This window comes from Morone saxatilis, unplaced genomic scaffold (assembly GCF_004916995.1).
Source record: "Morone saxatilis isolate NCDOM2014 unplaced genomic scaffold, NCSU_SB_2.0 Contig5, whole genome shotgun sequence".
Classification (NCBI taxonomy): Eukaryota; Metazoa; Chordata; class Actinopteri; family Moronidae; genus Morone; species Morone saxatilis.
Window position 1 is genome coordinate 15,429,865 of NW_023340095.1, and position 14,403 is coordinate 15,444,267.

A 14,403-nucleotide genomic window follows, 5' to 3' on the forward strand; every position below is an offset into this window, starting at 1 on the left:
CAGAGGCAGCCGGAGAGGGGCCTGTTGAGCAGGTCTGTAATTTGTGTGTAATTTGACACTGTGCATCCACACCCATCCTCCCAGGCAGCAGATGGGCGGTGTTGGGGATGAATAAAATGAAAGGAAATGACTCTACATGTGTAACGTTGTGGTACACTGTAAAGGCATTATGTAATTAGTAGGCCATAATGCGTTCCTACATTAAAAGATATAATATCTGTTTATATCTCTTCCCATTGTGCCTGGTTTAGAACAACAGCGTTTCATAAACCCTTTTTTAGGTTATTCTTCAATTTTATGTCCTTGGCATACTTTTTACGTTTAAAATAAAAAGCAGTTGTTATATTGTTAGATAAAAGCAGCTCTAAACTTTTTATTTGCCTCAGCAGTGACTTTGACATAGTTGCCACTGCAGAGATGTCACACATTTTTATTTCCAGATATTTAAAGTCCGCCCTTTCCCTCAAAAATGTGTTTTGCTTGTTGTTGTTTCACTTGCATGTTTGACCTTCACTGTGAAGAGTGTTTAAAACTAGAAGGCTTCACATCATCCACTGAAGGAGGAAAGTTTCTTTGTGTTCACCTTAAAATCTGAGGTTGGTTTTAAATCATTTTGTGACATTACAACTAGTTGGGAGCCAATCGTGGTCCAGTGTGCTACTTACACAGTGAAACAGGAAGCAGTTCGTCTTGTGGTTTAAGTTTTAAAACAAACTATTATTTGAATATTCATAGGCTCTGTTATTTTAGAGGAAGAACAAGGACATGTTATATTATTATTAATACTTCATTTATCTTTTTTGTTGTTTTGTCTTATTATTAGGCATTTGTCTTTATCAGCAATACATCTTGGTATCATCACAGTGCATATTTTGATGCAGCATAAATGATGTTCAGCAAATCAAGGCTTTATGACAAAATAAGTATTCTTGTTTTAGATTTTATCTTATATTATATATCCTAGTTTGTCATTGTTTTTTGTGTGGTTATGACAGTGTGGTTTTCTTGGGTAACATATTAAGAGAATAACTTTTTTCTTTTAATTGCATGTTGTTACAAATGATCTATCTAATCTAATCTAATGGTTAACCAATGGAATCCACTTATTTTTCAGACATAACAGAATGTGGATGAGTGACCTAATAATCAGACCTTACTTGAAATCAAAAAGCAGGGTTCAGCACCCTAAGTTAACAAGAATGTGCTCTGCTTCAGTGTCTTTGATTAAAACACTGAATCCCTAGCAGCTCCAACAATAAGCTAACCTGACCTCTGACCTCCCTGAAGGGAACAACCTGAAAGATAATTACCTTACAGCGTTCAGTTAACTTCCCACGCAACATCTGTATCTTGGCGATGAAATAAATCCAGCTTGACTTGGAGCTAACAGCTGTGTTATGGGATACACCCATGTTATTATTGATTTAGGCTACACTAGATATTATATAATAACATATAATGGTAGGAGCTATTCCCAAATGTACAGTCGTAGCAATATCTACTGTGTTTTGCGAGCTACAATCACATTATGTGCAGACCAGCAGGGGGCAGCAACAGAGAGCAGACGTTTACACAGCAAGTCAATACCAACTGTATTCCTCAGGGAGTTGTTAATCCTTGGCAGCAGGCTACAAGCTTGCCATACAATTGACTTTGTGCCTTGTCAGGGAAGGTGCATATGGATTAGAATGCCATTGTACAAACTCAATGAATGCCCTCTCTGTAGTACTGAATAATGATGCTTTGTTTCCCAAATAAATCTGCTTCAAATGTCCACCCGTTCTCTCAGATCTCTGTCCAAGCAGGCAGATCCAGCAGCTGCCACGACTTGTATCTGGACATGATGACTGTCTGAGGCATACATAATGGGGGGGTAGGGGTTATATGCAAGGGTTCTGGGGCAAGATTCAGGCAACCTATGCGAGCAAAGTGCACTAAATGCCATCTTTAGTATCATGAATCTAAGAACGGGCCTGAGCATACTTTATTCTTAGGTTTCCCATTTCTGCTTGTGCACGAAGTTTTACTATTAACTCTTTGTTGCACAGGTTTGACCATTTCTTGACCACCTTAACAAAGAGACACAACAAACTTTGCATGTTGGATTAAAGTCAGTCTTTTGCATTTGTTTGTACTCATTTTTCCATTTATCAGTGCATAATACACAAGTCCAAATCTCTTATCACAACAAACACCACCCACAAATAGCACCAGTAGGAGATAGGGGAGACGGGGACTGTTGTCACACGGGTAAGTTGTCAAATTGCAATTATCTTCTCCACCCAGGGGCGCAAACTAAAAAGTGGAATACTAGTTTTCTTCCTTTACATGGTCAGGGTGTCATGTCCTGTCTAAGAGGAGGATAGCACATTGTGGATGAGATGAGCACCAAGTAACCATTTTGCACAATCCAAATTAAAAAATATCAACTTTATATATTTCAAAATAAGCTTCGTTCAGATAAAAATCCTAACAGTGATACATGTGGACTTGTTAGAGGAGAGATTAAGGCATCCTGTCATACCCATTTTCTGTTTTAAGCTAACTTTAAAGCTAAGAGCTAGTGTGTGCTAGTGGGCAACATGTCTCAGTCATTTTGGGGTTAAGTTATCACACGTAAAGGTAAGGCAACCAAATCCAAAATACCAAGAAACCGAGGGCAGGTCAAAAGAAAAACTCCAGAATGACTCCTCCATCGGAGAAGATGAGTCCCTGTGCCTGGTCTGTTAGAGTCATTTGACAACAGCCGCCCAGGAGAAACGTGGTGCAGTGCATAATATGCAAAAAGGAATGGGCCCCATGAGAATGCACGCCCTCGCAAATCAAGTCTACGTATGCCAGAACCTGCGATGGCAGTGATGAGTCTGACTAAGTGAGGAAATTTGTTTGTCAGGTTTTGGTTTGAGTTTTTAGGAATGGATTTCCCAAATTGTTGTTGGAACGATGTCCACATGTCAGGACTGGTTTAGTTTGATAAACCAATGCTTTCTTTTTTTGATTCAATTCAATCTGGAAATTTGAGCTAAGAAAGGTAAAAACAGGCATTCGAGTCTGAGAGTCCATAGCCTACGTGCCAGCAGTTCCTAAGGAACTTTATTCCAGTGCATGGTTGCATAATATTTTTGTTAATTGTTCATGGTTTTTTTTAAGCTTCAATGATAACATTTTTCTGTGCCTGACTTTCAATTGTTCACTTTTAAGTAAAAAAGAAGCAACAACAAATAATTTTTTGTTCTTGTTTTATTAGTTGCAAAATCAGTGTTACATTCTACCCCCATAATAGTGAGAAACTTACCCGAATGGTGGGGCAAACATGTCACATGTTCAACACTCTCTCTCTATTTGATTGCTTATAACTCTGTACTGACACCAAGATATGAAATGACATGAATACGAAAATATATCTGAGATTTGGGCTTTCATCTGGTACACTTTTTTTTTATGATGTATAGATCCAAGAAATATATAAGGTGTAAAAAGTGTGACAACAAGCCCCAGTCTCCCCTATTAGACTCATTAGGTCATCTGGCATTCACTAGTCACAGCATCTAAATGTAACATGCACGACTCTATACCTCCAGGGTTATCAGGTTTCCTGCTGATGTGAGTGTGACCCACATCAGCTCCAGAAGGCTCAGCATTAATGTCATGGCATCCAAGATTACAACCACACACACACACACACACACACACACACACAGTGAGGTGAATGAGATGGATGGGTGGCCTGAACTGAACTGTGTCGACAGGCTTAAGCAATGGAAGACTCAAAATCAAATATGTGTCATGCTACTTTACTGCTTCTCTTATATCATGTATATATTATATCTTACGGTGTTACTATGGTTTAGACTTCCAGCAGCCGAAACCAACTGGTCTACAAACGCTTTTATCAACTAAACTGAAAAAGTGACATGACCACATAAACTAAGTGAGAATCTAAATTCCAAATATTCTTTACTGATAGCATGACTCTTTCATTATTTAAACTCATTTACTATAAATGATATATTAATGTATTGATTGATTAATGGTGTTGCTATAATAAAATATACAGTGTCTACATTAAAGAGCTGTATATTCTGTATATCTAAGATATCTCTTTTCATTTATTTCATGTTATTATTATTATTATTTGTGAATTTTATTGTTGTCCATCTGTGGTTGTTCTTACTGAAGGCAATGTATCTTAATGGTCTGTAATGAATCAGCAGTGTTTTCCCCTCAGGGGTAGAATAAAGTATATAAATTAAATTCCCTCTGATCATTTGATTTGAGTGTATTTGACCCCAGATACTGTACAGGTCAAGCAGCCCAGCACACTACTGTACATTACTTAACGAATTAAAACATACAGTAGCTTTCTGAACTCACCAAACTTTAAGACTTAAATCACTCTGTGTCACACAACAGTCCTTTGTTGATTTGCCTGCATTGTGGCACAGTTAAGCTACAACTGCAGGGATTAAATGGAAGCACATGATGATTCAGCCCCGTGATTTCCTCAAAGAGTTGGGTCATGTAGGCTGCCCAATCATTTCCTTTCCTTTTCTTGTCTTTTTCTTCTTTTTCTCCTGACACCCACTTCTTTTCTTCCCCTCTCCCTCTCCCTCTCTCTCCCTCTTTCTCCTTCTGTCTCCTCCAGTCCGTCATGGCATCCCCCCGGTTGGAGACTTTCTGCTGCCCGAACCGGGACCCAGCGACAGAGTTCGTGGTCACCTTCCAGCCCGTCCTGTTCGGGGCTCTGAGTCTGGGAAGCGCGGCTCTGAGTCTGCTCTTTGCTATTTTACAAATTCTGCCAAAACGCAAGGGATACAGAAGGCTGGGGCAGTATCCGCTGCCAAGGCCCGCGTCCTCCTCTCGGATCCTCTTCATCATCAGCATATGTGACATAATGGGATGCGCAGGTAAAAAAACAGAGTGGTGTTGGCCTTTTTTATTACAGCTGAGAAACAAAAGTGAGAAAAGGGCGAGTAGTTGTTTGACAGTGTAGTAATGCTTGTTGGATCTAATTAAGGATTTAGTTTTTAACCCTTTTGTTGCACTACATTTACTACATCTGCTTTGTTTAAACTGAGAGGAAACATTAAGCAACCTTTGTACAGCTCTGAAAACTGCCATTTATCTGCCAAAAAGGAAAGAAAGATTACTTTTTGGGTGTAAATCGATCCTACATGAGCTTTTGCAGAGGTTTGAGTCAGTCATTCAGAGTCAGATTTTTCTTTTTCAATCAAAAACTTGATTATAACCTCAGATCAAGTTTGAACAAAGCAGATGTATTTAAGATGTCCTGAAGCAGCTTATTACAAAACAAATAATGAATCATGGTCCTCTCATGTGAGTACAAACATGACTCATGACTGCTTTTTTCTCCCTGTTGTTGGCTTATATTGAACTGAATGCTGCATTGTTCTTAAAGCAACCAATACTTAGATATTTAATAGCACACAAAAGGCTGTAGATTATTTTTCACACTGTTGCTCTACATCGGGCACTTGAAGCTGTTCATTCTGCTCTTGGTGAAGGCAGATGAGGTCATGTGCTTCTGTGTTTCTTAGTGCCCAGTGAGCTTCATCCAACCACTGCAAACTGGACCGCTTGAAGCACAGTTTCAAATAAAATACACTACAGCATCTCGTCTGCATCACATTAAGATTGCGGGAGAGCTCCCATTTTTCCATTCCACAGTGAAGCTGTAGGAAATGGAAACACCCTCATAAACCACACCTGGAGGCAGTTCATATTTCCATGATATAAAGCTGCTATTAAAAGGACTTAATGTCTGAATCTAATTCATTAACACACTTAATAATACCAAATGAAAAACGGAAGAAGCTCTTTTTGGTCCTCTATTTGTTCCTCTTCTCCTCCTGACAAAGCAGGAATTGTCTAATTGGAACAGTCACAGTTAGAGACCACATGTCGTTTTCCTCCTCCAGGTATCATTGTGAGGTCATCTGTCTGGCTGGGCCTTCCAAACATCATTGACAGCATCTCGGTGGCCAACAGCACTGATGTCTGGCCAGAGGTCTTCTGCGTGGGCAGTGCGGTACGTGCAGTCCTCTTTGACAAAGCCTCACCTTGTTCAACAATCAATCATTTCCGCCGAGCCTTTATGTGAGCAAACACACATATGTCTTTAAGTAACGGCTTTCAGCTTGACAGATGACACGAACGGGACTATAGTGGTCATTCATGGTCCTGGAAAATCCTGATTCCATGGTTAAAAGTGGTCATTTGTTTTAATGCATGCTCAAGAAGCATGTGCACAGCAACATATTAACCTCAAAAACAACACTCATACTTCCTATTATCATAATTATTATATTAAATATCTATATATATCTGTATAATAATATTATTGTATCTAATTTGTGTGTTACAGATGTGGATCCAGTTGTTTTTCAGCGCTTCTTTTTGGTGGACCTTCTGTTACGCTGTTGACGTCTTCCTGGTGGTGAAAACATCTGCAGGAATCAGGTGCTCTGAACCTCACCTTCCATCTCCCACAGTTCATTATCACCTCAACACCTCGCTGACAACATGTTAAACTCTGATTGGTTGTGTGCTATACATCTAATGCGTCTTCTCCTGCAAACACCCTGTAACTGGTTTGAAGTTTGTTGTAGAGAAGGTGGTCTCAGGTTGCTCTACAACTCAGATTGATTGTGTTTCGGTGGGCTAACAATGTGTTTCCCTCCCCCAGTCCTTGTGGCACATTTGTTGCCTGCAAAGATACAGAGCTGCAGCATGTGTTGTGAGCTCAGTCTCATGACTTCTTTCTTTCCCCATCAGCACCATTATCCTCTACCACATGATTACGTGGGGTCTGGCTTTGCTGTTGTGTATTGAGGGAGTGGCCATGCTCTACTACCCATCCATCTCAGAGTAAGCCTCTTTGTTGTTTCCTTTAGATACACCCTCAAGCCCCTCTTGGCATTTGCTATTCTTGTCACAAGATAAACAAGGAACATAAATGTTTTGTTTGTCTGTCACTGTCCTTCCTGCTGTAAGAGCAGTCAAGCTATCAGGGGACTATAGATAACCTGTCAAATATACAAGGAGATGGAACCGTGCCTACACAATTTAGTCAGTATTTATATTCATAGAAAAATGTTTGTCTCCCTGTGAAATATTATTATAATATTACTGATAAATTGTATGACAAAACAACATTATAAATGAAGTACTGGTCTACAAACCCTGTTCTCCTGATGTAAGAAAACCTGTTTGTTTGGTACAGACCCCAAAATATGTCACAACATCATGATTTCATGTGGTTTTTTTTCAGTGAAAATGAAATTCTGATGTAAAAATGATCATTCCCACTAAGCGCGAATCATATATATTGAGCAGCCCCAATACTGTACTGTCACTGTACACTGTAGTACAGCTGTGATTTCCAATTCTAATGTTGTTGTTGCATTTTTGTGCAGTTGTGAGCAAGGCCTCCAGCACGCTATCCCTCACTATGCCACCACATACGCACCTATGCTGCTCGTCCTTGTAGCCAATCCCGTCTTCTTCAATCGGACCGTATCTGCAGGTCAGTAGCTTGCTCTCCAATCTCTTTATGTCAAATACGGTCTTACACATGCACTTTGGCTTCGATAACCACCTCTCTCGTCCTTCCACCTTAGTGACATCTTTACTGAAAGGACGACAAGGAATCTACACAGAAAATGAGAGACGGCTGGCCAATGAGATAAAAATACGCTTCTTTAAAATAATGCTGGTGTTCTTCATTTGGTATGTTACCAACTTTTATCAAACTTAAAGGAATAGTTTGACTTTTTGAGATGTACACCTATTATGCTTTCTTGGTGAGAGTTTGATGAGGAGAATGAAACCACTGTCATGTCTGCGTAGTAAATATGAATCTGCTGCCAGTTAGCTAAGCCTAAAGACTGGAAACAACCTGGCTCTGCCCAACGTTAATGAAATCCACCTACTAGCACCTTTAAAGCTCACTTAAACTTTGTTTCATCTTTTAAAAAAGCGTTAAAACAACATGTTGTGGTTTTTACAGGGGGTTATGTGCCAAACTATATCTTGGCTAGGCACAGTTAATTTCTGTAGTCTTAAATTGCTGGTTGCCTGGCAACCTAATGGTCAAAACAACTCCAGGAAGTTAGTGCACCTAAGCCCCTGTAAAACCAAAACATGTTGTTTAAACACTTTGCATATTTCCCAAAATGTGGCATTGTGTCTTATTTATCTTCTCAACTACAAATCATGTATTCTTAACATATTTTAAATCCAGACTATACAGACTGTATAGTAGTAAAATCAGTAGGGAGACACTTGAGACTTGCTTTAACTGGGCAATATATCACAGGTCTGCAGTCATTCTGTTATTGTCAATTGTTTATGGTAATGCAGTTTAAGGGCAGTCTGATTTGAGATGTCTGTGCTGAATTTCCTCTTGAAGATAATGTAACTTTAACAATATTTAAGGTGCAGACAATGAAAGTTAATATAATGTGGAAATTAATGAAAACCAATAAATAGCAATGGTTGAAAAAAATACCACAGAATATGGTTGTAAAATAATAAGATTAGATGTTGATAAGGTGAGGTGAGGTGTGTAATTTGTAGCAAAACAAACAAACAAAAAATTCTGTACATGTAGCTCTATATGCGTATGTCAGAGATTATCTATAATGGAATGGTTTTTTCGAGTAACTCTCGAAAAACTAATGAAAACTACTTCTGTATGTGCTAGTCCTCTCTAGTAGTCTTATTAAGATATATTGTTTGTCCTCTGATGTTTTATAGCTGGGTTCCCAACATCATCAATGAGAGCCTCCTCTTCTACCTGGAGATGCAGACGGACATCAATGACAGCGGTTTCAGGAACATCAGAAACGCAGCCCTCATCACATGGTTTATCATGGTGGGTTGAAAGACATCACATACAAAATGAAGAAACACTAGTTTTATCAACATCTAACACCTTTATTCTTTTTTATTTTTTACTCTTTCAGGGTATCCTGAACCCCATGCAAGCTTTCCTCAACACTCTGGCCTTTCACGGCTGGACGGGCTTCGATGTTGACCTCAGCCTGCAGCGGAGGAGGGAGCTGGCCTGGGACTCTGTTTCTACGTCAGCGCCCAACGCTACAGGCCATAATCCCGTGGTGGGGAGCACTCTGCTCTACCAGAGTCATGTCCAGGAAGCCAAGAAGAACATGATGGGCAACGGACAGCACCACTCAGATGGCATCAGTGTCCTCTCAGAAGGTAATTGGGGTTTCAGTGGCAGTAACGGCTCACCTGTATATCAGGGCTGGTGAAATTCTAAAGCTGACACAGTACTATGGTTCATGGTGTCTCCTGATGCTATGGCTGGCCTACCTCCTCTTTATTTGAAGTATACATTTTCTTTTGGATGACACCATTCTGGCATGACATCATCCACAGGAAAGGTTTTCATCATTGCAATTCAATTAGCTTCAGTGGAAAAGCTCTGGAGAGCTTAAAATGGACAAAGTTAAAGATCTCTGTGATATGTTTGTAATAGTAAAATTATTTTTACCCCTGCAGAACGGTCTGTTTCGATCTATGGTGCACTGAGTAGTACAGTAGCGTGAAATCCCATTACACAGAAAGTTAATGAACTGATAACAACAGTGTTGGTAGCATTCTGCATGTGTTTGTTAATCCACTGTGGCGGGAACTTCATGTTACGTACAAATTCTGACCTTCTGTTCAGGGTGCTGCATGTGTGCTAAGTTATCACATGGAGCTTTTTAAGTGCCATTATTGATATGCATAAGATGATACGCAGAAAGCAATGGCAAAGCTGTTGAATATACAAATGAACCAGGTAAAATACACTCAGTTAGCAGTTTATTGGGCACACCTAGTTAAAACTAATGCAGTCTAATTCAACAGTCCTGCAATGAATCTTCATGAAGCTCATAATGTTCAGTTTTTTGTTTGTTTTGCTGAGGTGTTTCTGATATTGAGTACCCCCCCATCGATACAGATGTTCGGGGTGGGGGTAACATTTTAGAAACGCATCTCCAAATACAATTATATAATTAATTATTATTTTTCATAATTATATTATTTATTGCAGGATTGCTGAATTAGACTGAACTGAGTGTAGATTGGACACTGATGTGCATTTACTGAATTCTAGTAACACTGAATGATGACATGGGGATTTTACACAGAATGTTTTTACACGTCACAGTAGGAAAAGCACAGGTGTGGTGTAAATAATAAAATGAATGATGGCTGAATTCAATTTAGCGGCTTCAGTTTCGGTGTACTGGTATTGTTCGTGCTGGCTCACTGCCATGACTTACTGGGACACTTCAAGAGAACAAAGCCATCGTAAATGTTATTAGTAACACCTGTGCCTTTCCTACAATGATAAGTCAAAATGTCTGCTGTGAAAAAGGCCTGCCAAGATACTATTAAATGTATTTTGGGATGCTTTTGTAAAGCATTTTATACAATTTTGTAGTTGTGTTTGTGCACCATGATCATGTACAAAGACTGTTTCAATGTTTTGTGTCACCATTCAGTGTCTCTGAAATTGCAAGCCTCTAGAAATAAAGTTAATCTTTTAAAGAATTTGTTTTTATTTATTTATATAGCTTTAAAATAGGTTCTTCAATCAATCAAATGCAGGTATAGATTTAAGAAAAACGCCAAATATATTTGTGAGTGAATGCACAGATTTGTGATTGTGGTTTGAATATCTCAATGGATGAGCACTTTGATAAGCTGTAAAGGTGTCATGTGCAGTAACACCCAGTAATCTACCCCTATTTTGTCTTGCTAGGTTCAGAGTCTAGTACAGTTGAAATCCACATTTCCAGCGAGCTACGAGACTATGAGGATGTAGACGCTGATGGGGAATCCTTGGAGAACTCTGTGAGGCACTAGCTGGGGCGATCAACAACACGCTCCCCCTCTACTTTTTCCTGTGTGACATTGTTCTTTTAGTTACTTTTGTTTTAGATAGCCTCCTCTTAGCCCCCCATTGTCCCGTTGAGATTTACCCAGATATTAACTGGTCACAAGATTTCATTAGTTAGTACGACAGAATAAGTCTAGTTCTTGATTCCAAGCCTTTTATTTCTTCCTAAGCTTTTTAAATCTGTCTGCAGTACAGTGCAGTGTTACCTCAACTGTACAGCAGCTGAACAGTCCCAAAAGCTACTGCACTGTCTCTGGTAGCAGTCAGTCTACAGACAGTCAGAACAAACATGACATTTTAATATTAATTTCTCACATTTTTTTAAAGTGCCTTAAATGCTTGGAAATATTTGTCTGAGCAAATTCATTGAATACGATGCACACTACTTTTATGATACACACTCTTGCCATTAGGCTTTCTAAGCACAACAGAATGTAATGTAAAGTTACTGTATTTCCAACTGTCTATCTTGTATTTTTGCACACATCTATTTTATACTATATTAAATATACAAAAACATTTGTTACAGTTTTGTTGGTGACACTTTCTTAATACCTTTTGAGTGGTTGGTGAGGACTGCATTGCAATTTCAAACAAAATATTCCTAAGCAAAGAAAAGCACTCAATTCAAGACAAAGGCTCTGCGATTTCTGATATCAAAATAGAGTGATTTATTTGAGACACTGAATGACTTCAACGTTTTGTCTTGGAAACAGGTGACCGCACCCTGGACCAGGGTGCGAGAGACATAGTAGCTGTCACAGCACTTATTCCATACTGGGCTCCTTAGCATGCCAAGAATGGCCACCAACCCACAGCCCAATTCTCAGTCTGACACAGACAATAATGGCTCTCAAATGAAAAAGTCAGAAAACAATGAACCACCCATTAACATCCAATTGTGACATTAAAAAAATAAAAAAGGGGAGGGGGAGACAAAAAATAAAACATTGGCCCTTTACTTTCAGCAAAATCTGAACATGTTGCTGAACCACCCATTACAAAAAGTGCACTTCACATTGCTCTAACAGAAGTTGACTGAAAGGGAAAGGGACCAGAAAAAAGGCAAATCAAAGTGGTGGCAAGTTAGTTTGAAGATACTGTCTTTTACCCAGTAAGATCCCAGTAAGTAGGGGGAGGCAGACTTACGGCACACTGTTGAAGCTCAGCCCACAACATTTGAGGCATTTCAAATCGGATCAGCAGACAGCATTTGGTGGGACTTTAGACCAATCGTGGCTTTTTTCTTTAGTTTTTTTCTTTTTAGCAACAGCAGGACTTTTGCTTGACCTCCACCTTCTGGCCAAAATGTGCTCTGAATTCTCAGTAGATTGTTCAGAAAAAAGTGCCAAAGAGAAACAATGGTAATGCTAATTAAGCCGTAGTTGCTTTCCCATTTGTCTGCATGATACTCTTAACATTAATTCTGTGATTTTCGTGTTCCACATACAATACAAAGTTAAAGCAGAAACCAAGCAAAGGACTTTAATGACTATTTCCTCACATATGGTTGACCAGAGAATTCCCTGAATGCAGGTAAAGAGGGGCAGGTTTTTCCATGGCTTTCAGGGATCAATAGTGGAAAGCAAAGCTGCTTAACACGTCTGTATCAATGCCATTTGCGACTAACTGAAAAACAAAATATCTTGACGCATTGGATGTGATTGGCCCAGTTGAAAAAGACTGAATTAAAAGAAGCTGATGAGACATGCACTTCGTTAAAAAAAAAAGAGGTCTCGTCACGTATCGTCACAAAGATGTGACAGCTCTAGCCATTAATGAGCCCCTACAGGATGGCGATAAAGTGTACTGTATATAAACATATATACACAGTATATAAGTCTGTGTATTAATCTAATTTACATATCTTTACATTCTTAAATTTACATCCAAAAAGGGAGAAAATTCTCTTTGTAAACCACACTTTTCACATCTTGTCCATAAAATGACTTTTTCTAATCTCGAGTGAACTGAGCAGGTCATTTTAGGAGGTTAGGACAGTTTTCTTTGCATGTTTTCCTTTGTTGACCAGATCTTAAACATGAGCTAAGAACTAACCTTGTAGCGGCACATTCAATTTTGACTTTCAAAAGTCCGATTGTGAAAAATAGACCCCCCCCAAAAAAAGCAAGAAGTACTCTTGAAACAAACTATTCTCCACTGAGAAGAAGTTCAGCACCCTGTCAACAGACAATACCAGTGCTTCAGTATTAATGTTACATTTATCATGTCCCCCAGTTAGTTGTCTTGGACATGAAGTAACATTTGCTCAGAGGAATTCTAAAACCACAACCTTTCTGTCATAATTTGTCGCCTTTCACAGCCAAACACGTGTGTCTCATTAATACTTTTCTCTTTATATAAAACTCATCTTTGTGTTTCCACCCTTTCAACCCGATAACAGCTGGACCAGTGGCCCGGAGGGATCACAGCACTTCCTCATTAGAAACCTTATAAAACATGGATGCACCCAGGGAGTTGGATTCAGTCCAATCTTGGGGATCTCTTAACCGGATTCTATTGTGTTTCAAATCGCCATATCATAAAACACACATCAACAAACTGTAAGGTGCACTGAAGTCAGTTGGTGTTCTCTTCAGCAGCTGCTGCAGTAACTGGTTTTACTCCTGTGAGAGCTTGTTTCACTCCACCTTACAGCTCTTCTTGAGCAGTGACAGTTTGTTTGCTGATGTTAGAAGAAGGCAATTTGCTGCACATTCCAGGATTCATCATCAAAGTCTCAAGTTCGCTATTTTCGGAGATCAAGAACACATACCTGGAAGGTAAAGGATTAGGTTAATAATAAGCATTAATAATGCAATTCAAGCAACTGTACTAGTAATGCATTTTTCACTTAATTTTATTTGCACCAAACCAAAAAAAAGTCAATAAATTGAACTAAAAATTGCTTCTTTGTCATTACAATGGCCATGACTTACCGAGCCGTCTGATGCACTGGCACCAACTTTGTCCCCAGTGCTGTTCCAGCACACCTCAAAAATACCGCCAGTGCCCCTGTAGCTGTGCACCAAGGCTCCAGTCTGAAACAACAGCGCAAACTAATAAATGACCAACTCCATTGAGATTAAGCAGTCACAATGAATCTTCTCCAGTGCACATCAGATGCTTACCGTGGTGTTCCAAATGTGGACACACTTATCAAAGGAGCCGCTGGCCAGGTGCTTGCCGTCGGGGCTGAAGGCCACACTGTAGACAGGTTCCTGGTGCTTGGTCAGTGTGTGAATACAAACCCCTCGCTCGACATCCCACAGTCGCACTGTTGAGTCGAAAGAGGCACTGTGGGCATGGAAAGAACGAAGATTGTACAGATCAGATATGAAAGCATATTATAGATTCCTAAAGATTGTTTATGAATCTTTTGTATATTTGTTACATATAAGATTGATCATTTAGTTATAAAAATTAACTAAACTACTACATTGTATCTTGAATTTCCCTCAGGATAA

At 39.3% G+C, this 14,403-nt stretch overlaps 2 protein-coding genes across 2 annotated transcripts in view; one reads left to right on the plus strand and one right to left on the minus strand.

Annotated features, from left to right (window-relative positions):
• The first annotated feature begins 4,577 nt into the window (after positions 1 to 4,577).
• Positions 4,578 to 11,418, plus strand: gpr143 (G protein-coupled receptor 143). Its single transcript, XM_035676410.1, has 9 exons — positions 4,578 to 4,907; positions 5,940 to 6,049; positions 6,386 to 6,480; positions 6,796 to 6,888; positions 7,437 to 7,546; positions 7,641 to 7,749; positions 8,779 to 8,896; positions 8,988 to 9,243; positions 10,799 to 11,418. Exons 1-9 carry the CDS (start codon positions 4,652 to 4,654, stop codon positions 10,900 to 10,902), a joined length of 1,251 nt encoding a protein of 416 aa, XP_035532303.1. The 5' UTR covers positions 4,578 to 4,651; the 3' UTR covers positions 10,903 to 11,418.
• A 165-nt stretch (positions 11,419 to 11,583) lies between these two features.
• The window catches only part of tbl1x (transducin beta like 1 X-linked), a 22,385-nt gene continuing 19,565 nt past the window's right edge, over positions 11,584 to 14,403 (minus strand). Inside the window, exons 13-15 of the mRNA XM_035676411.1 lie at positions 14,068 to 14,272; positions 13,876 to 13,977; positions 11,584 to 13,712 (exon numbers count right to left, since the gene is read on the minus strand). Of these exons, the coding sequence (XP_035532304.1) occupies positions 13,686 to 13,712; positions 13,876 to 13,977; positions 14,068 to 14,272 (334 nt within the window). The 3' untranslated portion in view covers positions 11,584 to 13,685. The remainder of the gene's footprint in view (positions 13,713 to 13,875; positions 13,978 to 14,067; positions 14,273 to 14,403) is intronic.